Source organism: Ambystoma mexicanum, chromosome 5p (assembly GCF_040938575.1).
Source record: "Ambystoma mexicanum isolate Mex_15411 chromosome 5p, UKY_AmexF1_1, whole genome shotgun sequence".
In the NCBI taxonomy this organism is placed as follows: Eukaryota; Metazoa; Chordata; class Amphibia; order Caudata; family Ambystomatidae; genus Ambystoma; species Ambystoma mexicanum.
Window position 1 is genome coordinate 483,768,612 of NC_090930.1, and position 27,006 is coordinate 483,795,617.

The 27,006-nt window shown below is 48.0% G+C and overlaps 1 protein-coding gene across 2 annotated transcripts in view; it reads right to left on the reverse strand.

Moving 5' to 3' along the window:
- LOC138481032 (fibronectin type-III domain-containing protein 3a-like) overlaps positions 1-27,006 on the reverse strand; it is a 2,755,868-nt gene that overhangs the window by 290,770 nt on the left and 2,438,092 nt on the right. For both annotated transcript variants that reach the window (XM_069612893.1, XM_069612892.1), the window contains one exon: positions 17,218-17,384. In XM_069612893.1, coding sequence (XP_069468994.1) covers positions 17,218-17,384 — 167 coding nt within the window. The remainder of the gene's footprint in view (positions 1-17,217; positions 17,385-27,006) is intronic.

Below are 27,006 nucleotides of genomic sequence, written 5' to 3' on the forward strand. Positions count from 1 at the left end.
TGACCCTTCTGTTTATAGTGTATTCCTATGGTTTCTATTTCTTTGAGGTCTTGGGCGGGCATGGTTCTGTTCTGGGCAGCCCAATTGGTCTAAAAATACGTTCGCTTTGTCCGGGGTTTGAAAGATGTGGACTTTCCCGTCGAGATGTACTCTAAGTCGCACAGGGAAGAGCATTGAGTAAGCCATTTGACTGTTTCTGAGTCTCTGCTTGACGCTGGCAAATGTTTTCCGCTGTGACTGCACCGCTGGGGAGAAGTCGGGATAGAAAACTATTTTGTCCCCTTCATGGAGTAGTTCACCTTTCTCTCTGGCCAGCCGGAGGATGGTGTCCCGATCTCTATAGTTAAGCAGCTTCGCTATGATTGGCCTAGGTGGCGAGCCTAGAGCAGGTCTGGTCGAAGGTACCCTATGTGCCCTCTCTATTATGAAAAGTTGAGATAGTGCATCTCGGCCGAAGAGGGCTATGCAAAGGGACTCCACGTAGTCTTACATTTTCTCCTGCGTTCGGAGCTCTCTCACCCCAACTATCCGTAGGTTATTCCTTCTTGAACGGCCTTCTAGATCCTCGCACTTGGCAATAGTTGTTTTCATTTGAGATTCCAGTTGTGAGACTTTATTGGCAAGGGTTGTTGAGTTATCATCCAGATTAGATACTCTCTGCTCAACATCGTTCATGCAGTCAGCGTGGGAGTCCATACGATGTTGCAGGAGGTCGACTTTAGAAGCTAAACCATCCATTTTATTGTTCAGGCTGCAAATGCCAACTTTCAAGTCTAGGAGGATTTCTTTGATCTCGAATGGGTTATCGAATGTTTCTTCCTGGTGTGGACAGACTGACGATGAGGCCTGGTACTCCTGATGGAGGGGCGCTTTTGGGGTTGAGCCACTTTCAAAGTTCAGTTTCCTCTGGGATTTGTCATTTTTCCCCATCGTGACTGCGGATTTGGGTATGTCTGTTGGGTCCGGCGGTTGGACCGCTACACCTAGGGCACTCTGGGACCATACTCTGGGCAGGTTAGTTCCTTGTTCGTTGTGATCGGTGGACTTGTAGGGCGGAGGTCCACAGCTGTTGTGAAGGGTGGACTTTGTCAAGATCTGTTCTTACTTTACTTGGAATGGGTGACAGAGCACGATCTGTACGAACAAGGCTTTAACAGCTTCCTCTTCCCTCAGGGAGGGGGGGAGCGATGCAGCGGAGGGCTATGGGGCAGGTGTTTGGTAAAAAACTGCTTTGTGTAGACGACCGCTGGTTGCTTTTTGTACAGGAGGAAGCTTAACGACCTTCATCTGTTGCAAGTGTGATGAGAAGGGTGGGATCTAATCCTCTTGTGGTATGGCTAGTGTATGGGAGTGAGGGGCCCCTAGGCCCCCTCGCGCCGTACACTCCTCAGTACAAGGCTTGGACCACGTGCCTCCGGTAGTGGGTTTGCCCCTTGCCCTTATGTAAAGTTAACCACGGTTGACCACTACATAGATGGGACCACAGAGCATGACACGGGGCATCCATCTTTTGTGCCCCCTTTCAACTCCATCTTGGGTAAACAGGCCTCACTGCGATAGTACAGCAATCCCCAGCTCCCCTTCCACCGCAGCAGCCAAGGACAGAGACACACACACACACACACACACACACACACACGCACGCACGCACGCACGCACGCACGCACGCACGCAGCTGGCTGGCCCCCACCCTTGCACTCCCCCTGCGAAGGAAAGCTCTGCGCTCCCATTCTCACGCTGAACCAGGAGAAAGTTGCAACAACCAATACGATACAGTTTTCTTCCTCCGAGATCACTGCTAGCATGAGAACCAGCATGTGAACAGGATGAGCTAAGCACTTTCTGCTCGTTCGTCCCCATAAACGTGCAAACCACCCACCCCCATTTAGAGCAATGTATTGCCATCCTGACCCTGCGCTCCCTGTAAGGTATTTCTTTCAAGTGCCAGACCCTCGTCTGTGCTGCGAAACCCACCCAACACACCCACTACTAACCTTAAGCATCTTACCACAATATATGTTTTTACTTATACTAATAGGTCTAAAGCTTAGGAGATATGTGAAACACAGCTTGACTCTTTTTACATGCACACTAAAGGTCAAGGCCTCCAATTAAAACCACGAATGAGCCAATTGTACTGACAATAATTATTATGTGTGACTTGTGTAGAAATATGAAAAGTAGCATAAAATGTTTAGATAATTTGTTATTTAGTGTTTTACGAATGCAACATATTAGCTTAGGTAGTGACCACAGTGACCGGACCCTGACCTGCGTGGAGCACAAGATATTTGACGTCCGTCATCTCGTCAGCCACTTAGCCAACCAGAAGGAAGAGATGCCACCCACACCTACAGCACCACACCGCCTAGCCAATCAGGTCCATTTAGTATTTTTTGTTAGAGTTACTTTAATTGATATATATGCAAGTATGATGTACATGTTGGGTGAGGGTTTTGTGGGTTATTTCCTAGCTGGAGAAATAAACCATCCTTTGAACTCTTGCAGCCGGGTCTCAGTGCCTCCTTCCCCGACAGGGGTGGTGTTGGTTATTTTATTTTCTCTCACACGTAGTAAGCCGGGGAAAGGCACCTACACTGGCTTCCCTTTTCTATGGCGTTGTTATCCTCCGGGGTGACGGGGGCAATCGGGCCGCCCGTGGGCCATAGCCAGGAGAACGGCAGCAAAGAAGGACGTGTGTGCCAAGCCCCGTGTGTTTATTTGCACGCGGGGGGGGGGGGGCCCACGTTCGTGCCGACTTCGTTCAAGGAGCAACGCGACTTCCCTCCCTCTCGTTAACTCCGCACGCGGCAGTCCTCACGCCCACAAGGCGGTCGGGCTCTTCTGGGGTGTCTCGATGCTCTTGGGTCTCTCGACGTGCACCCGCCCTCGAACCCGCCGATGGCGAGCCGGAGTCTGGAGCAGGCTGGATGGTTGCTGGGGGAGGGGGGAGAGGGAAGCGGCAACCTGCCTCTCGCGCAGTCGCCTCGGTCGCCGGCGGTCCCGTGTTTCAGGCGGCTGTGTCGCAGAGGCCTCATATCGTCCCCTGGTCCCAGATGGACAAGGGGGGGGCAGGATCCTCCGCCGAACTGCTGGTGGACGCCTCTTCCCCAACACTCCAGGCGAACTCACTGGGTCACCGCATCCGGAGCTATCGGGCCTCTACAGGGGGTGCAAGCGGCCGCGGGCGGGCCAGCGCACGTCAGGCCTGTAACACGCTGCTCGGCCTCCAGGCCGTGTGGGCCGTTTGTTGTTACATAAAGGCCGATTTTGCCCCAGTTTTCGTAGGATGGTAGTTGGAGCGAGCAGATAGTCAGGGATCGGGGATAGGGTTTGCAATATCACGGGGAACAGCAAGGATTGTTCAGGATTGATGCAGGGCTGAGCGGGAGCCTAGACCAAGGCGGCCATCTTGGTTGGCCCTCTAGCGCCCTCTCCTCTGCATCTCTATGTTGGGGAATGCATCAGGCCCACTGGCGCCGTGAAGACCTTCTGCCAGTGCCAGTAAATCTGCGTGGTAGACCCAAAAGACAGCTCCTCCAGCCCCTGAGTACATAGGGTCGAAGCCACCCTGGTTGTAGTCAGTTGTGCCGAAAAATGTCAGCCATGGAGCCATATCGGTCCTTGACTTCGGCGTGAAAGACCGCTCAATGGAGGTTGACACCTTAGCAGCTGGTGACGACCGGGTTTTTGGCGCAAAGGGCGCGCCAGAGGGAACCAGTGTCTGAGATGCGCTGGCAAGCACCGAAGATGGCTCAGCCTTGCTTGGTGCCAAGCTAGATGGCTCCAGCGACACCGATGTGATGGTCACCGGGCACTGCGGGAGCTACCGAGGCCTGCTGTATTGAGGGCTCGCCAATACCTGCAGCCGCCTGTTAGGCAGAATCCTCTGCAGTACCCTTAGGGAACACTACAGGTGATTAAGTCTACAAGTGGCAGTACAATTTCAACTTTGGTACAAGCCTGTACTACACAGTTATAGTGGTAGCAGTCGCGGAGCAGCCAGATTTATCTCAAGAGCAAATGAGCAGTAATAGGAATTACACAAAGGACTACCATTACTGTGACTCAAGAAAACACTGGCTCAAGCTTCAGTCGTGGGGACAAGAAGGACGACGTCTGGAGCAATCTGCACTACCCAGGGATGAGGCCAGCAGCAGCAAAAGTAACAGTGAATAAAAGGTGCGCTCCTTTAAAACAGGAGAGGGCTCTTCTGATGGCTATCCGGAGCACTACAGCTTTGTGCAGCGATTTCGACCCAGGAGAGGATTCTCTGGCTGTAGAAAGGTGATCTGGTTCATCCCACCAGGCTCAAGGGAAGAAGACTCCGGACTGGATCTTCTCTGTCGTTGAAGGGTAGATAGCTCAGGACTGCAGCAGAGCTTCACCGGGACTCGGGAGTTGCAACAGCCGTCTTCTTCTCCGCTTCTCTTCGGTTCTTGTAGTTCCAGTGGCGACTGACTTCCAGCCCCAAGAGTCCTGCCTTTTATGCGAAAATCCCCCATTCACACAGCCTGGCTGTCAATCACAAAGCAGGGCGGGTTGTCCAGTTGTCCAGCCCGGACAACCCCTCCAGCCAATGGACATAAAGTACGACTTGGGTCTCCAAGGAGACCCTGTGCAGGAGGTTACTAAACCCCTCCCTCACATTCAGGCCACCTAGACACCCAGACGCCAAAGGAGGGCTTCTTCGTAGAAGCCTGCCAAAGGTCGATGAACAAAGAAGGCAAACCTGGTTTACCGCGCAAAGTAAAACACAAGAAGGATATTAACACAAAGAAATGGTGACTAAACCAGACCGGAGCCAAAAGAAAAAGTATTTGGTCAAGCAGGTTTATGTTCGAGGCTAATATAATAGCCTAAAACTGTACCACGTTTATATAGTATAATCGCGGTAGAAAAGATAGGGTAGATACCACTGCCACCAGCCAAGTCTTAGTGTTAAGGGAGCGAAACAAAGCTCCAAGAGGCACGGAAAAAAGGTAGTCAGAATTAACCCCTTCCAATACTCCATGTAAAATGGGGTGTATTGGGTCCGCAGTTTAAATGACTACATAAAGTAAATGGCAACTTTACCTGTTGGGGGACAGTAGTCAGCCCCAGAAAAATGGAGTCAGTGGGAAGTCTGTAAGACAACCATGTGTCACTGCACTGAAGGTGCTGTGTAACACGCACAAAAAGTTGGGCTCACGGAGTGGTGAGGCTCCAGAGCCCAAGATCACATGAACAGTAGAAATACACATGGCAAAACACATGTAAGAGTGGGAAAAAAGTTCACACTCTTACCAGGTGAAAAAATATAAACCCCAGAAATCCAGCAAAGCTGCTGAGGGACTCACTAGGTAAGGGAAATTAGCCATAATTGAGAATTCTCCCTAACACTGCCTTTTTAAACACTTTTAAAAAAACGTTTTTATTATCTGTATTAAAAACAATGCAATTTACAGACTTCCATATGCATTTACATAATAAAATATTGCCGAATTATGTCTGTGTTCCCCCCAATCACCCTCCCCCCCAGCCTATTCCGCCTGCCTTGTTTCCCCTCGTTACATCGACTGTAGTACCTACACTTTGTCTTCAATCTGCCTATTAGGACGGAGCATCTGTATCCTATTGTGATTCGGTATGCCTAGAGACCATCAGTTCCTGCACCAACTGCTTACATAAGTCTAAGCGTATGTTCTTATCCCCCTGGTCTCTACAGGCCGCCTCTTGCCACACTACAGTTTCCGCCAGTGTCCATTTCTGGAGAACGCACCATCACTGGTTTACATCCGGCCTGTTATGCATCTTCCATCCCATTGCTATCCTGCGCTTTGCTAGGCTTGTTCACATGTCTTGCCTGCTTCAGGCGTGAGAAAATACTGAGCATTCAGGCCGTATGGGATCCTTATATCCACCTTGGCTAAGGCCAGGGCTAAGTCATTCCAGTACTGACAGATCTTCCTACAAGGCCAGAACATATGTACCAAGTCGGCATTATTCAATCCACATTTGGGGCAAGTCTGTTCCGGGCATTGCCAAATTTGGCTATTTTACTGGGGGTTAGGTACGCTCTATGGGTTATGTACAACGGAATTAGCATTCCTTGACACTTTCTTATGGTAAGCTAATGTTCTACCCCATGATGCGTCTGTCAATTTCTCCTGCAGGTCTGCTTCCCAGCTAAGCCTAGTCTGCTCTACCATGTCCCCCTGCTGCGACATGAATAGCTCATTCTCGACACAGCATGCCCACCGGTTGTATAATAATTGACCTTTTCAAAATTGACCTCGGGAGAATTGACCTAATTTAGAAGGTCAATTAGGACATATATGCGGGGGGAAACCCCCCGCAACCCTCCACCCAATCCCCTTATATTATTTATAATCCAAAACCAACCCAATACATATATAAAATAACTAAAATAATATAAAGGTCAATTGTGCAGAAGGTTAATTAGGACCACTATAATTAGGTCAATTGTGCAAAAGGTCAATTGTAAAAGGTCAATTTGGGTAATACCTGCCCACCATCTGAAATATCAAAATGTTTCTATCCTATCATCTTCCTGTAGTACCACATCTGTTCCCGCCCATTTCTGCTTCAGTACTGCGATAAGCGAGGCGCATATTATATGTTGCCCATCATTTATACCTGTGTCTGAAGTGAGTGCACCAAAGTCCATCACTCTACCTTCTCGTAGCAAATCTCCCACTGTTACTACTCCCAGGGGTTCCCAGGGACTCCTCACATTTAATCTCATGTGTTTCTTCTTCTTTTAGTGTCACTAGTGGGATCTGGGGGGAGTAGGGTGCATCTTTCTTTAAAAAGCGTACCGCCGTGTGCCATATTGTCTTACCTAGCGCCAACAACAGCAGGGGTTTCGGGACTTGCTGCGCCGCCGTCCATATTACCGCCTTCAAGGAAAATGAGGTGCATGCCAGCTGCAGCAGCTGTGTTTCTAGGGTCTGTTCGTCCAGCAACCAGCTTGTGACAAACTGCACCTGGCACGCCAAAAGATATGTCTCAAAGTTGGGTACCTAACTTACCCTAATACCTCCCCGATCATACGGCCTCTGTAATTTCATCAGAGCCAACCTGCATCTTGAGTTATGTCATAGAAAGCTACGGCATATTGTGTTGAGTTTCTTTAAAAAAAACCTTGGGTATATTGTACAGGATGTTTGTAAAGAAATATAAAAGCCTCGGAAGTACCAGCATCTTTAACACTGCTGCCCTACCCATCAGTGAGAGCGGTAACCTAACCCAGAACGTCATAGATTTCCCAATATTGTCTACCGCCCTCGTCGTGTTCTGTAAGTATTCTGTCTTGGGATCCTGAAAGATGTCAATTTCTAGATATCTAAATGAGTTCACTTCCCACTTAATCGGCAGCACTGGCAATGTTTTCACGGATTTACCTTTATAACTTGCTAGGGGAAACAAGCACAATTTCTGTGCATTAATAGTAATTCCGGATAGTTCTGCGTATCGCTCAAGCACATCCAAAATATACTGCAGGTTGGTTTCAGGGTGCTGTAAATATAGTAACATATCAGCATATAGAGAAATCAGATTGTTATGCCTGCCTCACGGTATTCTTTCCTGAGATATGCCGCCAATGGTTCCAAGGCCAGAATAAATAATATAGGTGACCATGGCCAGCCTTGCCTCGTGCCTTTCTCCAGCTGCCATTGATCCGAGATGAGGGCTCCCGTCTTAACCCTTGCTATTGGGCTGCTGTATAGCAACCATACCCGCTTTATCTATGTAGGCCCCATACCGAACCTCTGCAGGACCGCCTGTTAGGGAGAATTCTCTGTTTAGGCTGAATTTCCTAACCGAGCGAGTCCCCCAGCAGCTTTGCTGGATTTTTGGGGTTTATTTTTTTCTCCTGCCAAACGTGAGACTCTTTTACAATCACTCTTGGACATGATTTGAGTGTATTCCTTTGACTCTAGATGTGTTTAATGGGCTATGGGGTCTTTTACTCCATAGGGCTTCATGTGTTTTTGTGATGTGTGTTACACAGCACCCTCAGTGCAGTAACACGGGGGTGTCATAGTGACCCCCCAGTATAAACTCCATACCCTGGGACTGACTACTGTCTGCCAGGGTGTGTAAAGTCACCATTGACTTTACTAGTCTTGAATTCTGAACAGAACCAGTACAAACCATCATATTGTGGATGTACTGACTGGGGCAATTCAATTGCCCTGGGGTCTGTTAGTCGAGGGGGCACGTCTCCGTCCCCCCTGATCGAGTTTTGGCTGGTGGCAGTGGATACTACTTTTTATATTCAACCGCAAATATTTCTCTATGGGATTTTCCCATTGTTCGAGGCTACTATATTTATTTAATTACGATAGCTTTGAACATACCACCGGTTTATTTATTATTAATTCTCCGGTTGGTATTTTTTGCCAAAACTCGGTTCTAAAATGGTGTTTGTGTTCTCTTCTGTGACTCCAACCCAAGTCGAGCCCTTTGTTCCACTTTTTTGGCAGGCTTCTCCACAGAAGCCCTCCAAAGTGGTGCCAACCTGTCTGGGGTACTTATGAGGGGTGGAGGGGGATTTAGGCACCCTGGACTGAGTTGCCTAGGCAACTCAAGTTGCACTCCATCCTGACTGGCCCAAGTGGTGAGCCGGCCGGCTCACCACTTAGCATGTTTGAGTGACAGCTAGGCTGAGTGAATGGGGGTTTTCTGCATAAAAGCAGGGCTTTGGGGACTGGAACTTCAGAAGTCGCCACAGAACCTAAGAATCCGACGAGGGAGAAGCTGAGCCGACCTACCACAACGACACCACCGGTGGAGCCCTGCTGGACCGTCTCACCACTTTTCTCAACGACAGAGGAGATCTCCCGCCGGAGAGTCTTCTTCCTTTGACTGGTGGGGATAACCAGTTTCACCGTCTTTTCGCCTTCACGACGCATCTCGTGGCCGCCTTGCCTGTGCCAAGCACCCCGGCAACAGGAATACCACATTTTACCACGACCGCGAAATAAAGGGTAATACCTTTAACCGAAAAACTCTGCGGCTGGTTTCTTCCCTGGCAGTACAACGACCTTCATCTTTCCTCCAAGTCAAGATCTTCTCTTCCCCTGGGCGACGCCAAGACTTGCACCCGCTGCCAGGAACAACTGCCACCGCTGGAGGATCCTTCCCACTTAAGGTACCGTGTTCCGCCTGGCTTCCCTTGCCACCGACTGTACGGGGTAGATTTAGCCCCCGGCTTTCGAACCTGGGTTAGCCTGTGACACCCTGGCTAAACTTTTCTGAGCCTCTCTAAACTCTTTTCAAACTCTCTGCAAGACTTTCAAAGCCTAGTGTAACTGTGATCTTGGGCGCATTTGTGCTCTGCTCTCTCTAAGTGTGGGCCCAGCCAAAAGTGACTTTTGCTCTTCTGCCTTGCTAAAAGTGTTCCTAAATCTTAGAGTGGTGTATCTTCACATATTCTGTCTTTTTCCCTCCCTTCTTCATGAATTTATTGGAGTGCCATCTATAGTTAAGTGCTCACCTCTGTCTGGAAATAAGTGGTGTTAACTAAGACTTGTCTGATAAGGAATAAGGGTTGTATATATTATAATAGTAACTGTGTTTAGAGTGTTTTACAATAAGAGTGCTGGAGTGTTTCAAACAGTGTGTTTTTAAATAAATAATTATATACTTTGATACCAAAGCTCTGGTCAGTGTTTGCTTGTGCTATTGTGTCTGAGTGCCTATTGTGTATACTTTGAATACTGCCTAATTCTTCTTGAGGGAAGTCTGACTGCTCAGCCACAGCTACCAGGTAAATCTGGGTGGTACAGACTGCTACCAAGTGGGTTTACTGCTAACACCTGTAGTCCTAAATCTTTTGCAGTGTTCCCAAAGGGAACTTCACAGGTTTCTGCCTGACACCGCCAGTAGCCACAGCCATTTGACAGTCAAAAAGCTTTGACCACATCCAACGAGGCCACCAGATACAGATCTGAGCTGTCTTGGGTATGATCAATAATATGATGTAACCTCCTTAAGCTACATGAGGTGTTCCTGTCAGGGACATATCCTGACTGATCTGGATGTATTAGCTTAGCTATTGCTGGCTTGAGCCTGTTGGCCATTAAGGCTGTGAGTATCTTCCCATCCTTGTTCAGCAGCGACAGGGGTCAATATGATCTACAGTGTGCATCCTGCTTGTTGGGCTTCAATAGTGGAACAATAACTGACTCTCGCAATGACTTCGGTAGCGTGCCGGTTTCAGTGCCTTATTCAACATCGCTAGCAACGGGGGTACTACGTCTGTTACGAATTCTTTATAGAATTAGCTGGGTAGTCCATCTATACCCGGGGCCTTCCCAGTCAGCAACCCTCTAATAGTAGATTCTAGCTGTTCTTTAGATATGGGGGCTTCCAGCTGGCCTATTGCCTTTGCATCTAGTTGCGGGAGATCTATTAGTGCCAGGGCTTCATCTTTTTCTGTGGTTTGTGTTGCTAATGTCTCTATGTACAACTCCTTGTAATACTCCTTAAAGCGCTTGTTTATGCTGTCTTTTTCCCCAGTGATCTTGCTTATTTCCCGTTTTAGTTCACTTTTGCATAGCCAGGCCAACAGACAACCCGGCTTATCGCCTTCGCTGTGTTGCCTTTCTACGTAGTTCCTGTAGTTCAGCTTGCCTAATCTTTCCCAATACCCTAAACAGTCCTGCTGCAGCCGGGTGATCTCCAAGTATTCTTGCATTCTCCAAGCATTCTAATTTAATTTCAGCCTTCCGCGAATCCTTTTCTATTTCAACCTGCATTCCTTTCGCATTAGCTATCGCTGATGATCTAATCACTACTTTAAAGGCTTCCAACAGCATGCCTGCTGATTTGACACTCCCAGTATTGATTTTAAAATAATCTATCACCCCTGCTCTTAGGTTTTCCCAGAATATTGGATCCCTTAGGGATTCGCATCTAAGCCTCCAGGTCTGGATGCATGCACTGGGGGAGATGTGGGGGGGGGGGGTTTCTTCTATGTAACCACTAGGGTGGCATGGTCTGATAGTACCCTTGCTTTGTATTCAGCTGTCGTAAATTCACCTAGAGTCTCATCCCCGTGAAGACATAATCTAACCTGGTGTATAAATCCTTGGGGGCCGTGTAATGGGAATAACCCCTGGTCTGTGGGTGTTGAGTCCTCCATATATCGGTCAAATTGAATGGTTGTAGCAATGTATTTAAGGCCTTTGTCGCAGGTCTGGGGGGCGTCGATTTATCATCGGATCTATTGCGTACCGGGCGTAGCGTACAATTAAAGTCGCATCCCCATACTAATGTATCATCTCTATATGTGCTTATGTGGGGGTATAACAAACAGAAATAGGTTGATGTATCATGATTCTGTGCATACGTGTTTTCAAATGCATATTCCTCTTTGTTCCAGAAGTCCTTATAGTACAATCTCCCTCCCTCCCTCGTCTTAAAAAGTCTTAAGGACTTAAATGGCACCGCCGGCGCAATCCATATTAGGACCCCTATCGCATATGCAGAATATGTTGAGCCCTGGGTCCCCCCCCTCCACTTCCGAGCTAGGACAGTTAGTTTCTCATTTGTCTGATGGGTCTCCTGCAGAAGCTCTATATCTATTAGCTGGCGTCGTAGATAAGTCATTATCCTATGTAGTTTAATATAACTGTTTAGCCCCCAGACATTCCACAAAGCTATTCTAACTCATCACAAATAGGCTTTTGGTGCCCCCATCACAAATTGGCTTTTGCATTTGACTTGTGTGCGTCTGTAAGGTAACTCCCAACTAACTATCCCAGCTCCCTTATCGCCCCCCGCCAACAATTGCCCGGCTCAATACCATGTGCTCAGGCATTCCTGCTTCTCATCCCTCCCCCCAGTTGCTTGCCCCGGTGTCTGGGGTGCAGCAACAGGCGGATACTGAAATATTAGTATCCTTCAACAGTTCTGCTCTTAGGTGAAGAACACTTCCTCACGTGGAGCTCCTGGATGAGAACTCCTCCGCTGGCTCCTACTATCTGCCAATTTCTGCTGACTGAGTTTTGCGAATGAAGTCTTTTCCCGCTGCAAGCAGTCGGCTGAGTACGGCAGTGTTTCTGCTGTGCCTCCGTAGTTTGTTAGCATGCATCTCGCTCCCCCGTCTGGTTGCCCTCTCCGGTCGGCATATTTTCTGTGTCCATCAATTGTGGGCTTCCTCAGGGGTATCAAATTAGATGGTGCTCCCTTTTCGCATTATTTTTAGCCGTGCCTGGTACAGAAACATATATTGGAGCAGCCTTCTTTTAACTGATGTAAAGTCTCTGCACCTGCATGGTGTAATCCGGGGACGTGGTCATATTAGCTGATGCGCGATGTATCGTGCCACCTTTACGAAAGTGTTCTAGAATCTTTTCCCTATCTTTATAATTTAAAATCCGGGCTATGATGGGCCGTAGTTGTGCTCCTTGTGGCGGTTTCCTCATTGATGGGCCGTAGTTGTGCTCCTTGTGGCGGTTTCCTCATTAGGGACCTGTGCACTCTGTGGGATATTTTCTTGTAATAGCATATTCTCTATGAAGTCGATGGGGTGTGACCCCTCTTCTCCTTCCGGGAGTGCAATTATTCAGACATTATTGCGTTTGGCCCCCCCCTTCCGCCTCTTCCACTCTGCCTTCTAGGTTTTTCACTTGCTGCTGCAATACCGATAAATCTTGTGTCTTTAAGGCCAGCAGTGGTAACCACAACTTCCTTTTCTAGCGCCCAGAAGGTTCACAATCGTACCGATTGCATCCATTTTGGAGTCTAACCCTATCTTCAGTGCCGCTATAGCGTCGAGTACTTGCTGATCTCCTTTTACTTGGATCTGCTCTCCTTGTGTAGATGGATTTGCTGGTGTGGCGTTCTCCGCTGTGGTCGTAGTTTTAGTGAAACTGTCCAATGTGGGTTGCTTGGATTTGTTTGTCTGTGATCTCGATGCCAGAGCTAATTAGCTCAGTGTCGACCATTCCGTCACCAATCAGTTCTGCCCTCGCCGTTGTCTGCACCATTGCTCTTTCCCTATTACAGGGCGGGGGTTGCTGGCGCCGCAGTTTTGTCCTTACTATTGCTTAGTCTATACTTCGCTCGTGGGCGATACACCACCCAGGCCGGCCAATAAGTGAGGGAGTATCAATTTGGGAAGAGGGTTATCACTCCTCTATTTGCAGGCATATGCCTCTGCGTACTTATGTCTGTTTGGGCATTTCTAGGTTATTGCCTTTCCCCGAGGGGCCACAAGTATCTGCTGCAAGCCACCTATAGGCTCCAAGTCGTTGCAAGTGTTGCAGCTGGAGCTCACCAGACCACTGGGGTCATTCTGTGTTGTGCTGCCATTTTATGCGGTCACCTACGGCTGTCATGCTCAGGTAGGCTTCTGTTCCGCTTCTCTGGTCCCAGTGGTAGTTATCTGTAGCGTCTACCAGCTATTCAACGCGTTACATCTTATGTCCCTCCTCCTTGGCCGGTATCCACCTACCTGTGTCGATCCTTGCTGGCAGTGTTGGCCCTCCGTTGCAAGTTTCAACTTGTACCCCACTACTGTTTGTGCCGGTGGTGCGTACATCCTTCTTATGCCGTTATTATCCAGCGTGGGCAGGGGTGTGTTATTGCCCCACATTCCCTTGCTCCCACCTGCTGTGGTCAATTTCCGTCCCTGCACTCGTGTTGTGTGCTCAGAGCTTGTGTGTGGGGGACCGGGAGACGTTCCTAGTGTTGGTCGCCCACTGGCCGGTGTGTGCTCAGGAGTTTGGTGGCTAGTGACTTGTCTCTGCAGCGTCTTCCCACTATTCGAATTCGTTGTCACCTATTGCTGCATTCTGTGACCGGCCCTTCTCTGCATGTGCCTGTACATTCCTGGTCAGCGCCTCGCCCTCCAACATACATTCCTTCTGGGCCCCGCTATTGCCTGCAGGGATGTGGATTGCACTGGGTTGCAATGCGCCCAGCAGCATTTCCTCTTTCGTTGCTTTGCTGTTGTCCGGTGTGGGCCTGGATATGTCACTCCTTGTATGTGTCCACGTTCACCAGCCTTGCTCCATTACTGTTTTACGCCCTTGGTTGCACATGAGGTCTAGTCACCAGGGGCCGCTCTGGGAATTGGATGCCCTCCAGCTCTTGCGCTTTCCAGCAGTCCCACGGTGCTCGAAAACCTCTTTCCCTTACTGCTGCCTTACGAGGCGATCTGTCCCTCAGGTTCTGGCCACTCTTTGCATCCCACTGCCCCAGGCGCGGCTCTTCTGGCACTCCTTCAATCGTCTTCTGCCCGCCTTTGGGCCTGCACTAGTCAACCTTCGCTTATTTGTTATTGGGTCAGGTTCTAGGTATGGCGTGTGTAATGCCCCGATCCTGTTCCCTGGTCACGCCTGCCGAGCTGCAGACCTCACTGGGCTAACATGCCCCCCGGCCAACTCCCCTCTGTGATTCCGCTTTAGTCTCTTTCCGCCTTGGGCCCACCCCAAGCCTGCTCACCGCTGGTGCCGGCTGCAGTCAGTTACTGCTTCTGCCTCTGTTCCTGGCACACAGAGACCCGCAGCAGGGGGAGGTGGTGAGCTTCGCAGCAGGCCCCAGGCGCACAGTGCCTTCTTGTGTCTAGGACATTCGCACTGCTTACGGGCTGTGCACGCTTTCCTGATCGCACCCCACTTCGCTCCATTCCTCAGGCTGGTGCCGCCTCTGACTCCCTCGCTGCTTGTCCCCGCTGCCTTCCATAGTCCCTATTGCGTCCACCTAAACACTGGCTGGTTTTCTTCCTGTTTGCGAGCATCCGGTTCTTCCTCTACACTGTGTTCTTCTGTGCTGGCCATTCCTGTTGTATTTCCGCTTGTCCAGCTAATGCCGCTGCCAATTAGCCTGGGGGTCACGGGGCGGCTAGTCCTCTGCTCTCCCCGCTTGCATGTCAGACCCACCGCTGTGCCCCTTTGTTGTCAAGTGTGCCCGGGGGCTCTTCTTGCATCCACAATTGTGTTTCACCGCCGTTGGCCAGATCCACATTTTCTTTAGCCCGTGCTCAGCAATCCGCCATCAGCCACTCCTCTGCTTGCTCCCCAGTCTGCTAGCCTACTTCTTGCGTCCGTCATGTCGTCTGAAGGGGATTTAACCCCCTGTTGTCAGTGTTACAGGCCGGATTGTGTCGGATCTCGGGAGCTGAATGAAAGTTTCCTTACAGCATGGCTGCTAGCCATGACCCCTGAGTCGCCTTTAAACATATCTAGCATCTGGGTTTTAAATTCCTCCCATTCAGCCTTGGATGTCGGCCTGCCGACGACTTACTGCGTTCTCTAGAAGAATCCCACTTGCACCGGTGCCGATGTTTCTTCTTGTGGGCGGAGGAAGAGGACGAATGGCTTCGGGAATGGGATATCTGTTTTGTTCTGATGACTCTCTTCCTTTTCTGGAGTAGGTCCCTCTGTTTCGGCCTCCGATGACCAAACAGTCGACCACGCCAGGGATTTAGAGGGAGGTTGTCATACTGCGAGCTTCGCCCCCCCCATTGCCTGAGGGACTTTGGATTCATCTTGCCACAGGAAGTACAGCCCTCAGTGTTGTGACCGGTGCCGAGACACCACACGCAGATGTTGAGCGGATCCGTCACAGACATTTCCGAGCTGCAATCCTTGCAATTTTTGAATCCGGAGGCACGGGGCGCAGATATGGTCGAACTTGCGTCAATCAAAAAACAACAAAAACGTAGACTGAAATTGAGCAGCGTGCTGAGCATGTGGAAAAAGGGAACTGAGGTACAAGGCGCAGTAACGCAGTACATGTATGATGACTGACGTCACATCTGGGGCAGACGACCGAGGCATCGAATCAAGACAGATCGACAGCTGAGTCGAGGTGCACTAAGCCCCCTTTTGAAAAGTTTTCACAGCAGCCGACGCTGCTATATCATATCTATATGATGAGGAATCTGCAGGAAAAAGGCAATCCAGTGAAAGATGGGGTTCCATAGAAAACTATGGATGGAAAGTTGCAAAAAGAAGATCTTTCCTAACACCAAGCACATGAATAATAGGGTTTGCATTTGTCGATAGGACAGAAAATTCAGCTGAAATACCCTCAACAAAAGCTCAGTTAAATAGAGATGCACACTAGCATTCCAAGTTAGCTCCTCTGGGATCGTTATCACTGTTTGCTTGACCACATGAGTTAGGTCAGTTTTCCTGGTTGATTCTCTTTTCACAACTTTTAGCAAAGATTGTGCTGGAGCATATGTTTTACTGCATTTCTTGCAGTGCCCAGTTCTGCCCCAATTAGGGAATCCTCCCATCAGATGTTCATCCCCACCTGCATCCCTATGTATTTCCCCAAATCCATTTTCCCTCCGTTTATTGTGGTCCCTGCAAGCTTCCTTGGATAACGTGCTGATACAGTCAGTTCTCAGTTTGTTAAGCAAGCAACCAATCATTGCACATCTTAATGTTCCTTTGTCTTGGTACATTCTGTTTGATATTTGTCCTACTGTAAGTATATCACATTCTTTCTGTTAGTGTACAATCTTTTGCAAAATATTGTACACAAACTACCAGGCTTTTCTTAGTTGGTAGTATGCCCTAATATCGAAAACTAGCACTGAAGGACTTCCGCAGCACTAGTATAAAAGGGGGCTTACTGTACATAACACTCAAGTTACCAAAGTCATTCACTAAACATACATAGTACAGGATAGTGTGGCAGGTTGAACAGTTGGTTTGTTTCCTTTCACAAAATTTTGAATCCCAGTTAAGTTTCATATCCTCCACTGTGCTTACTGCTGGCTGCAACTTTGATGCAAACCGGTACTACTCTACTTTATTTTTTCTTCATCTTTTAATCAAAAAAAGAACTTTAGACCTACTACTAGTACGAGAGCAAAGATAGAAACTAACACTACAGTAGAATATGTTAATGCAAGAAGGATAATAGACAAATTACTTAGGCCTGTGGTTCACATCTAAGGTAAATATTTACATGTGCTTCTATAGTTTTAAATATTAAGATAAACTTTCTGTAACCCAAGTTTGCATGAGAACTACTATTGTTTTATAGAACTTGCAACTGAAGTATTGCTTTTTACCTTAGTAAGAAAATAATGTGTTAATAATAATTAACTCAGTGAGTTCCCAGAAGGGTGATAGGCCTATTGGGATTGCAACCTGTAACCTGCAGGTTGATCATATGTCTTAGCAATGAATTATCAAACCCACAACGCTATTCTACCACTTTGAGGATCACCACACTCACCTTTCAGCGAAGACGGCGGACATTTGATAGTAGAAAAGGTGTAAACTTCAGAAAAGGGCCCTTCTCCAGCATCATTATATGCCTGGATTTTAAAATTATACTCAGTGGATTCGTTCAGTCGCTGGATTTTGTATGTGTGGCAAGGCCCACTGTAAATAGTTACAAACCTGAAAAGGAAATCATATTTTTTCAATCAAAAGACTAGGACTCTGAGGGAGAAAAACATTGGAAATTTAAAGCATTAAGCAGGCACACAAAAAGAAAATTATGTAGAAATGATGATGTAGGTACATGGGAAAAGCTGTATCCAGTGGCTATTAATAAGAATTGCAAATTTGTGGGAAATTGACCGGTAAAGGACAAGATTGCTTAAGAATGTACCGTGCCTCGAATCCAATTATCAGGTTCACCCACATGGTCATCCTACACCAGCCCCCATCCTAGCAGGAATCAATTTGCTTTGTCAACTCTATCCATATGACTAGTACCCAGATTAACAAAAATCCAAATACGGTAATACGTTATGGGACTTCAAACAATAGAGCACTTTGAAAGTTAAGAGGCTGCCCACACTTGTTTAAAGAAAAACACAATTTGGTTGACTTCAATTTGGACCCCCTCCACCCCCTTAAATAAGTGCTGCTGTGATTATGAGCAATTAGCTGAACTGTAGGGAGGAAGCAATTTGGTCCCTATCCTAAAAAGGAACCTGCTAGAGTTCTTTCTAACTAGAGACTGGTTGCTTTAATGGCCAGAGGAACGTGGTACCTGTAACTTATGGACATGTTCAATCGACAAGCTGGCATGTGCCTTAGCAAGAGTGGGTTTACTCTCCCAATTGAGAGGCAGAGTCCTTCATCTAAACGGGGGCAGCCCCATCTTTCATTCCTGACTGTTAAATGTATAAACTATAAGAAGTGGGGCCTGTCTGATGAGGCCCTCCTTTCAGCCAGGAGACCAGCAAACAAATTGATCTACACGTGCACGTGGCATAGTCTTTCCGATTGGTGCCAGCAGAAGAATCTGGATCTTGTTCCTCCCACGAATTCCCCCTCCTATGTCCCAGCGCAGCTGCTTTTTGGAAACTTTTTCTGCTGCCAGGGGATGCAGTACAGTTCCGCTCAGCACCTCTACATGCCCTGTGATGGACATGTTGAGGATGTAATATTTTGAGGCACAATGCCCCATGAACTCAGTTCCTTTTTGCCATCACTCTACTCACTTTAAAAACACTGCTTTGTTAGAAGTGTTTTTACTTTTTGGTTTTTGCCAAATTCAAATAATACCTTGGGTTTGAAACTTGCATCCACTGCAATCGTCAAATGTCTGTTTCTGACGACACAGGATTTGTTTATACTTCCTAGGGAAAGGGCAAGACATGCAGCACTGTGGTTCGTGTCAGTCGCTGCACCGTAAAGTGGTTCAAGAGGGGCGCCACTTGGGGAGCATATGGAACTAATGGAGCTTGCCACTAATCTGCTGGACAGGTCATCCGAGCTGGGCATGCTTCCTCACCAATTCCAGGGAGACCTCAGGCTATTTTCAACAATGATGTTAAGGTGGTAGGGACATTGGGGTTATCTGCCCCATCCAGACCTAAAGTCCAATTTTGATTTGACTGGAATTCTTCATGGAGGTCTGAAAAGCCATCACCCCTTTTGTTTTGCTAAAGCCACCCCGAGGGGGACCGGTATGTCCAGACGTGGGTCCCATGCCTGCTGAGCCTAGAGATCCAAGCTACTCCTCACTTATGATGCTGAAACATGTTTGAGGATGCTTGTGGTCTTGTGCAGAAGGGATGTGACCAAGCAGTTCGGGCTAGACCGCCCCTTTTGGGATGGGACCAAGCCTGATTTGCATGTGGTCTTTCCCTTTTTGTAATGGCTTTGCAGGCGAATAACAATTGCTTGGATGTTTGCCCAGAGCAATGGCAGAGGTTAAGATGTATTCTAAACCTTCCAGCCATAACCCCTTTTGTTTTACTAACATTTTACTAGGCAGTAGAGGACAAGATTCTGGAATTGTAAATGAAGCCTGCTTCAGTCCTCACTCTCGACAGGGACTTAGCATAAATGTACCAGCCACCAAACTGAAGAACGGTCCCTTTGGACACTACTTTTCTTTCTTCACCTACCTCCTGTGATGGCCTGGTCGTCCAGGCTGCCACGGTGAGCCTGAGGACGACATCCTTCCCCTTCTTACCTCCAGACAGAGAGAATAAGGGGCTAGACGATTGGAGTAGAAAGGTTTTAGGCAGTCTGTACCTAAGGGCCATTAATGCCTCCTGTACCATGGGCACATTTTCTTTTGGTCTCTGATTTACAGTTTCAGGCAAAGCTGAGCACCTGCTTCCATGAGAGATCAGAGAGGGCTTTGAGGCCCTGGTCAATGATAGCAAGGAGACATCCAGCCACATTCTATAGTCTGGCCTCCACATCGCTGACTGTGTGGCAAGATTCATTGCTACTGGTACAGTGTTGAGAAGTTACTCCTGGATAAGGACCTCCGGTTTCACCTAGATGTCCAGTCAAAACCCCTGGACTTGCCGTTTTTGATGGCAACAATTTGTGTCAGAGGCCGATGAGTCCCACCAGAAGTTCCAGTCCTCGAGAGTGACTGCCAAGTCCCAGAGTATGCCAGTTCAGCAGCAACAGCCCACTGCCCCAGCGAGTAGAGGTAGGGGCTGGGGGAATTCCAAGTGGAGGTTTTTCTGCCACAGTCGTGCCTTCAGTCCCTTTGAGTTAGACTTTCACGATACCTCCATGCTAGGGGGAGGGGAGGGTTTCCCTGTTTGGCACAGAATGGTGCCTCACCAAACCAGTGTCTGGGCCTTCCAAATAGCTCACCAGGGATATTCTCTCCCCTTTGCTCAATGCCCTCCAGACCATGCCCCTCCAGCCAGTACTTGCCTCTGAAACCTCTCCTGTTGCAGGAGGTTTGTGATCATTTGACAAAGGGTGCTATAGAACTTTTGCCCCGCTCTGAGCAAGGCAAAGGATGGTACTCTGTCTATTTTCTGGTTCCGAAGGAGGACGAGGGCTTTCATCCTATTCTTCATTTAATGCTCTTGAACTTGTACCTACAGAAGGGCAAGTTTAAGATGGTTACACTGGCCCAAATCCTCCAGGCACAGGACCTGCGGGACTGGCTGGTTTCATTGGATTACCACCATGTGCCAGTTAACCTGAAACACAGTAAGTACCTGAGATTCAAAATCAACAATTTCCCATAACAGTTTGGTATTTCTTTAACACCCAGGGTCTTCACCAAACTTCAGGCAGTTGTAATATCTTGCCTCAGGAGAGAAGGATTACATGTCTTTTCCTACCTGGATGACTAGCTCGGCTGAGCTCGATCCACAGACCAGGCCTCGGCCCATCTTTCCTGTATGTGCAGGCTATTTCACGGCTTGGGGTTATCCATGAACTTTCAGACATCTTGGGGTTCGCCGCCCCAGTCCCTCTGATTTAGCTAGGCAATTCCCCAACGCCCTCCCAATCTACCCCATTTGGCATATAGCTAGTACAGCTTTCAGTTCTATGGTAGGGAAAAGGGTGGCATTAAGGTCACGGTGTGCAGCATCTCAATATATACTGGCCTGACATGTCCAGTGCAAGGCACATAGAGGCGCAAAAACGGAGCTGACACAGAGCTTCGCCGCCTGGTGGCAACACATTTTTCCAAAGAGCAGTTGCTCTTGAAAGTAGATATCAAAGATGAGGAATCCGTGGGAGAAACATCCATCAGAAAGAACATTTGAGAGGTAAGTAATTTGTTTTATTGGTCAACCTTTTCTGTGCTTGATGTCCTGCTCTTTGTCCTAGCCTGCAAAATGGCATGATGGTAGGATACCTTCTTTTTTGTCCCTACTGTTGTTCAGTTTTTGAACGGTTGGCTAACATGTTTCTGGCACGCCAGTTTTCTTCCGTGTGGGTTTGGAATGTATTTTGCATTTTGATGGAGGCTCAGTTTGAGCGCATACATTCATGCTCACCCTAAAGGTCATTAATCCTGGTTCCCATTACTAAGTACTTTCTGTAAAAGCTTTCTATCTCTCCATTCCAAGGCCCAGTGGACTTTACGGGTAAGACCGTCCTTCCATCCTAAGGCCGCCGTTGAGTCTGATTTTCCCAGAAGATTTATCTTTGGTTCTGCTTTCCTCCTTGTCCCCCTCTTTCCAAGATAGTGAAGTGCTTCCATTATTTACACCAATAGGTCCCCGAGATTCTACATCTCTGGGACAAGGGATTTCTCTGAGGACCACTAACTCTTTGTGGCGTTTGCTGTTGCTCAGGAGGGAAAGGCGGGTAGCAAAAAGACATTGCCCAGATGGATTGTCCACTGCATTTTGGAGTATTGTGCTTTGGCAAATAAAAGTGCCTGTGGGTCTTCCAACTCATTCTACCAAAATCCAGATGGCTATCGCTACTTTACAGAAGGGGGTTTCTGTTCAAAACTCCTGTCAGGTGGCTACGTAGGCTTCTTTGCAAATGTTTGGTGAACTTCATCTTATCGCCTGGATTTCATGTCTGGCCAGGATGCCTGTTTTTGGTTGTTTCATTGTCCGGAGTATCATGGTGTAGATATGAATTCTTCACTCTCCTCCCTCCTCTAAGTTCTATATTGCTTTGGTGGTCTTTCTAAAATGAGTAATATGTCGGAGAAAAGGAAACCAGTAACAGAATAAGTTACATTCAGTAACTTTCAGTCCTTTCTCACACAGATGAATCATCACTGGCCCATCCAACCCTCATACAGAATGCTCATGACCTATTTCGGTTCTGAAATTCCTTAGTCTCTAACCGCACAAATAATTGGCAGAATGGAGGTTATAGTGTGCAACCAGCTCCATATATACCACCCATCAGGTCCTATCATCAGTCAAAGACACCAGCAACGCTGAGCAGAACCTGCACGAGCAAACATTATGGACCTTAATGGCTGAAATAATTTCTGAAGCTAGACTTGCACCTGGGAAGATATCTCGAAGATAAAGAATCTGTGGGACAATGCACTAATCGATCAGAAAGAAACTAATTGAAGGTGTAAGTACTTTGTTCTTTCAGAATTTAGTCCCCACAAAACTCAAGTTGTGACTTAAGGTTTGAGGACCTCCTTTCTCCCTTCATGTAGCACCATCTTCGCTAGTGCCTTCCTACCTATCAATGCACTAAGGTCAATCCGATGGCCTCTTCGTTGTTCAGAGCACACCAGTTCTGTGTCATGTGGCAAAGGTGATCGCTAGACAGTCAAATGCCTAGACAATTCACCACTGAAAAGGCACACTCAGATTAATTGAACCATAGAAAGTAATTTGCATATCATCAAGCTCAATAGATGCAGCTAGATCACTGCCTCCCGGAGTTCTGCATATTGTAGAATTTAAGAGTCCAAAGGTCTATCTCTTCAATGGACGCTAGACCAAAAAGGGTCAGATTCCTTTCATGATCAACTATAAGTCCAAATTTAGCAAGGAACCGACTGCTGGATGGCCAGATTAATCTCAGATCTTACTTCATTAACAGCAAGGAATAGTCCAGGGCAAAGGGCCGAAGATGGTGCAGGGGAACTCAAGGCCAAAGCTATGGTGTCCCATGGTAGAGAAATGAAGAGTGAAAGATCCATCCCAAACCTGGTACTAAGCTCACTGGCATGTGATGTGGGGCTGCCGAAGGCACCCTAATGGCCCCCAAAGTCATAGCAGGCCTGAGTTTCTGTACTGGTGGCAAAATCAAAGATTTTCCTGCCTGAATTCTTCCCACAGCTCCAGGGTAAATGAGGCAATGGGAAACATTACCTCAACCAAGTCAGGTGATCATTTCATGGAACCAGATGCCGACTTTGGATGGTGGTACGAATCACAAAGCTTGTTTCAACTAGGAGCTGCTCAAGGAAAGGTACCCCATACAACTATTATTTTCGTCATTCTCAGATTCTTCAGTGTTGGCCTAGGATTTCTACATGTCTTCAGGGGAAGAAGGATAAAGGTCTTGGTAGGGGCCTTGTCTGCTTTGTGAAGGGTGGTAAGGCTTTTGGAGACATGTTAGAATGCTTAGAATGACACACTCAAATTCAATATCTGGTCCCAGACACCAAATGCAGTGCCGGTGTGCCCTCCACACCGACATCAGTTTGCACAGCATTTGCCTAGTTTAAACCTTGAGGCCTCAGGGGATTACATGACTAAAATAACAAGCAATGGCGTTCTAAAAAGCATTGGTTTAATAGGAGGAAATAACAGTGTGGGTTTGCAGCCGGCTCCATATATGCCAGACATGACCATCTCATCTAAAGTCATGGGCCCAATCGATGCAGAGCAGAGCAACCATACGCCCCAGGTGGCTGCAGAGAATTCGGAAGCCAGCACATGGCTTCCGAAGCCAGCACATGTCTCTGGAGGATAGCTCAGGGGCAATGTGCTTGCCTTGGAAGCAAGACGACAGAGCAACACAGGTTCGAACCCCGGTTCCGCGCTTAGAATCCTCTGGGTATTATGCGCGTTATAAATAACCTATCATATTGCATCAGAGGAAATTTTGAAGATCTGTGGGAGACAGGAATCCATCACTGTGTGACCAAACATTTTCCCTTCCGAGTTCACATACATGGCCTTATTCGCTATTTAACTCCACAGTGCCCCCTGAGAGGCCCTACGTGTTTCAATTTTAGGATTTCCCAGAGAAGAAAAAATGGCTTACTTCTCTGTAATGCTCTTTTTGATGGATTAGTCCTTACTCCCAAAGATCCCTCATCTTTGATATTCTCTTTCAGTGTCAGCCTTCTTCGTAAATGTTTTACCACCAGGGCACCATGTTCCCCTATACTGGCCCCACCGTCCTATCTAGCATAGGTATGCTAGATAGGACGGTGGGGCCAGTATAAATGGAGCCGCTGCGCCACATGACCTTATTTTCTCCAGAACTCAGTAGCTTAGAGACTGCAGAACTGATGAGGTGTACCATTTATATGCCAAGAAGGGCAGGCTCGGAGGGCGATGAGGAATCTGTAGGACAAAGGCCTATTGCATCAGAAAGAACATTACCGAGAGGCAAGTCATTTGTTTTTCTAATGGATTCCTTCTTTCCACGCATTCCTCATCACTGACGGACTCACATACCAGTGCTTAAATCTGGAGGCGAGCGAGAAAAGATCACCTACACCTGAACCTATGGAGGACTGCACAGCGAAGGGAACATCCTGCCATGATGGATAATCCAGGCTTTAATGCTTGCCAAATGTGTAAAGTGAAGCCCACATTGCTGCTTGAGAGTTGACCAAAGCGGTACCACCGATCTGCAAGGCAGTAGTGTCCATGCCCCTACAGGGATGAGCCTTGGAACCTTCAGGCACATCATAGCATTCGGAGATTAAACCATCTGGACAGGGTATGTTTAGTCACTGCTCTACCTACATGAATACCAGCATCACCAACAATGAGCTAATGATTGTTCTTGATGTCCTTTGTCCAAAGGATATAGAAGCTGAGGGCCCGCACAGGGTCCATCCGATGGAACCTCTCCATCTTAGAGAAGTGAAGTGGAGAAAAAAGTAAAACAAGGGATTTTCTGGGAAAATCTGACACTACCTTCAGCAGGAAGGATGGTTGCATTCTCAAATTCACCTCCTACAGTCAAAAAACACTCAGAGGCTCTCGGATGATGATGAGAAATTTCTTAGCGTGGTAATCAGAACGGATCCAAAAAGAAACAAAAAAAATAACTCTTTCAATGGATTGTTCTTCAGGGTCAATCTCACAGACTTCTGTGAAATTCACAGACTTCTGCCACCTTACTTTATGCAGTGCTGGAGAGAAATCCTACTAGTGCTCTTCAGGTAAATAGTGTCTGCTATGCCAGTCGCTTTACTTATCCCAAAAGGCTTGGTGATTAGTGTCTTTAAACGCAGCCTTGCGGAGGCTCAGCGTTCTTATGCACCGTAGTGACTAACATACTCCTAGTCCATAGTCCCCTTTCCTCCATACTGTATGGGCGTCCCTCGCTAGAGATGGGAGACAGAACCTTTTTCACCAGAAAAAAGCTTCGCATTTAAATTTAGAGGCGCGGCCCTGGGAGCATGCGCTCGCCTGACTCTGCCCACCGGTGCCAATCCTCAGTTCCCTTTGACGCCTCAACAATACCATGATATGATATGGCATTTGTAACCATATTACCATTGCCTAAAGACACCAGTTTTATTAAGGGGGAAGATGGTGGGACGAATGGAGGAAAGGGGATCATGGACTAGGAGTATGTTACTCACTACAGTGACTAACTTATAAATTACTCCTACGTCCTTTCCCCTTTCCACCATACTGTATGGGCGATTACAACTCAATGTAGCCCCCAGGGTGGAGAGGTGACCCTTCTAAGAAAATAAGTTCCTTAATACTGCCTGACCAAATGCTGCATCCGACCTGGAGCTGGCATCCAAGCAGTAGTGCTTGCAGAAAGCCGACGGTGTAGCCCATTTAGCTGCCTTACTGATGACCTGCCACGGAACGTGCCTTTGGAAAGCCACAGTCGTGGCCTTGGTTCTGATGGCATGGGCATGCATATTTGCCGGAAGTGGTTTGCGCTGTCCCTCATAAGCCTCCTTGATGGCCACAACCATCCATCTTGCTATGGAGGCCTTGGAAGCTTGATGGCTTGGTCTTGACCCACCGAAGGCGACAAAGAGAGCCTCTGATTTGTGGAAGCTCTTGATTCTGTCCAGGTAGAATCTTAGAGCATGCCTGACATGACGTGGGGTCCGCAAAGAAAGTAGGTAGCACTATCTCCTCATTAAGGTGAAACGAGCAGACTACCTTAGGTAAGAATGCGGGATGAGTTCTAAGGACCACCTTGTTCTTATGAAAGGTAGTATAGGGCTCTGAAGCCACCAGTGCCTGGATTTCACTGACCCTGCGTGCAGACGTAAGACCCACCAAGAGGGCTGTCTTAATGGTGACTAGCCTGATGTCCGCGGACGCCAGTGGCTCAAATGGTTTATGTGCCAAGGCACCCCAAACTACATTGAGGCCCCACACCGGGTGTAACTTCTGGAAAGGTGGGTAGAGCCTGGGGAGATCCACCAAATGTCTTTTAACTATCGGGTTAGAGGATGAAAAGACGACCTCCTCTGAGTTCTGATAGGCTGTGATGGCCGCCAGATAGGTGCGGCATGTGTCTACTTGCACCCCTGAGCGCGCGAGGTGTGCTGAGAAGGATAGCACATCGTCCAACATGCAAGTCAAAGGATCGAATTCCTTTGATTCTGCCCAGTGACAACACCTAGTTCACTTGCTCTTGTACTGGGTTTAGTAGCATTGCTCCTAGCGCCCTGTATGATGTCTAGGTTAGCCTGTGACGGACGCAGGTGCTTTAATGTGACCTTCTCAGGAACCACACTGTGAGGGCTAACCTCTGGGGGGGCGGGGTGGATGACCGTGCCTCCCTGCTGTGTTAGTAGGTGAGCTGGGGCCAGCGGAAAGTGCATCGGGGGCTGATCCGACAGGCTGTGCAGTTCGGAGAACCATGGCTTCGCCAGCCACCAAGGAGCTATCAGAATGATATGTAGGTGCTGGGACTTCCTTATCTTGCAGATTACCCTGTGTATCCTGGGAGTGGGAGGAAAGGCATATGCGCGTACATGTTGTTCCACTGTATCTGAAACGCATCGCCAGGACGCAAACTGAGGGCACCTCCTGTTGGACCAAGTGGCAAACAGATCCACCTGAGGATGACCCCATCTGTTGAAGATCCCCTGAAGGACCTGTTTGTTCAACTGCCATTCATAATTGTCCGCACCCAG